This window comes from Octodon degus, unplaced genomic scaffold (assembly GCF_000260255.1).
Source record: "Octodon degus isolate 3935 unplaced genomic scaffold, OctDeg1.0 scaffold00056, whole genome shotgun sequence".
Classification (NCBI taxonomy): Eukaryota; Metazoa; Chordata; class Mammalia; order Rodentia; family Octodontidae; genus Octodon; species Octodon degus.
Window position 1 is genome coordinate 10,174,368 of NW_004524632.1, and position 2,216 is coordinate 10,176,583.

The following is a 2,216-nucleotide window of genomic DNA, read 5'->3' on the forward strand; positions in this document are numbered from 1 at the left end:
CTGAGTTCAATCCTCGGTTCCACAAAATAATAATAATAATAATAATAATAATAATAATAATAATAATAATAAAACTGTTATGAAATAATTAAAAGTTTTCTAGTCCAGGCGTGGTGGCGCACACCTATAATTCCAGCTCTGGGGAGGCTAAAAACAGGAGGATCACTGAGTCCAAGCTGCATAGTGAGACCCTGTACCAAATACATAAAAAATTAAATTAAATTAAAAATTGAAAGTTTTCTGCCAGGCGTAGTGGCATATGCCTATAATCTCAGCACTTTGGAGGCTGAGGCAGGGGGATCACTGTGAGTTCAAGGCCAGCCTGAACTGCACAGTGAAACTTTTTCTCAAAAAGGCAAAGAAAAAAAAAAAGAAATTGTTAAAAGTATTACCATTTTGACATGACATGACTCTGAATGAAAAGTATCCCCAGAACAATATCCTACAACAAATTAGAAATAACCAGTGTGGGTACAGGATCAATAAACCTAACGAAAGAAGAGCAAAAATTATTTTGAAGAAAAATAGCTAACAAATATATGAGCACTTCTCCAGCTGCTTTCATTCGTCACAGAAATTTCTGAAGGAATGCAGCCTCACCGAAAGCCCTGTGTGCGGACCCCCAGAGCAGCCTTGTTTTTCAAAGTCCCGGACTGCAAACAAGGTGCATGTTTCTCTAACATCAAACTGTGTCAGGTTCATGCATTATCGGAAATTATGCGACAGAAACTACATAAACTGCAGATAATTGTGGATAATGAGACACAATTCAGACAATTACAACGACTCCCACAATTCCAAGGTAAACACAGAGTAGACCATTCTCGTTTCGCTTACATGAACGTCAAGTGGAAGGCCGGGGTGGGCATCAGTGAGAGAACATTCGTCTAGCAGGTCAAGGCCCCCGGCCCAGTCCAGGGCGAGAAAAGACAAACCAAAACTGACCCGTAGAGTTAGGAGCCCAACGGGCAGATTGCACCCTCCTGGGCAGCGCAGCGCAAGAAGACACTCTTGGAGGGAGGGAAGTAATCCGGCCACCAGCCCCGGCTGCACTCACTTGCTGGCGTTCTGCCAGGAGGAAAATGAATCGTCTCATCCTTTTTAAATGAAGGGTGTGCTTCACAAAGACATTGTAAATGTCAGTCCTCAAGGACAAACCAGAGATCATGTCAACAACTCTTACATCCTTCACAAAATAAAGAACGGGAGGAGGAAAGAAGGAAGGAAGGGAGACAGATGCTGGTCTGGAACTCAGCCTACGTCTACAGCCCCCGGGCGCCAGGGCAGTGACACGGTAGAAAGCCTCGCACGCCCCCCAGCAGCCTCTGGGGCTGAGGTGCATCAGAAACAATGTAATGTGTTCATTAACGTCCACTTCATCCACATCTGTCCTCATGCCCTGGCTATTCTCTGCCACTGGGATCTCATTGTGCCAGGCAGCGTCCACCCAAATACGTTGGGCGGATCCAGGTGGAGGTGCAGAGGCTAGAACCTGGCCAGATGCCCAGCCAGTCTTCTTCAGTCGGGGTTCTGTGGTCAAACAGATAGGGAACCAGGCATTGGCCCTGCTGGGCTCATTGCGGCAAACACACACACACACACACACACACACACACACACACACACTTCCTAACCTAGGTAGGGCCAGAGGCACAACAGTGGAGAGGAACTGCACCCCAGACCCTCCGTGGCAGGAGCTACACAGATCCAGGTGACAAGCAGAGCAATCAGGAAGAATTCTGATGATGTGACTCTTTCCTTTTATCACAGAAATGTCCCTGTGAGATGCTGCCCATTAAGAGAGATGAAACACTAACTTTCAAAGGATTCTCAGTACCTAGCCAACCACTTCCTCCTTGCTGATTCCAACCAAAATAAGAAACTGATGTAAACAACAACAAAGAAAAGTCCTCCTGATTGGTCCAACTGGGAAGGTTCCTGTATAAAAGGTCCACACAGAAAAAGGTCCCCACATCCCAGGAACTCGCCTGTGACCAGGACCCGCCCGCCACACCCCACACCATGACCCACTCCTGCTGCTCCCCCTGCTGCCAGCCCACCTGCTGCAGAACCACCCACTGCAGGACCACCTGCTGGCAACCTGCCTGCATCACCAGCTCCTGCAGCTCCCCCTGCTGCCAGCCCAGCTGCTGTGGACAAACCAGCTGTGGCTCCAGCTGCTGCCAGCCCAGCTGCTGCCAGACCACCTGCTGCAG

General features: G+C 48.3%; 1 protein-coding gene across 1 annotated transcript in view; it reads left to right on the forward strand.

Moving 5' to 3' along the window:
• The first annotated feature begins 2,022 nt into the window (after positions 1 to 2,022).
• The window catches only part of LOC105742502 (keratin-associated protein 9-2-like), a 489-nt gene continuing 295 nt past the window's right edge, over positions 2,023 to 2,216 (forward strand). The window contains exon 1 of the mRNA XM_023718022.1: positions 2,023 to 2,214. Coding sequence (XP_023573790.1) covers positions 2,023 to 2,214 — 192 coding nt within the window. The remainder of the gene's footprint in view (positions 2,215 to 2,216) is intronic.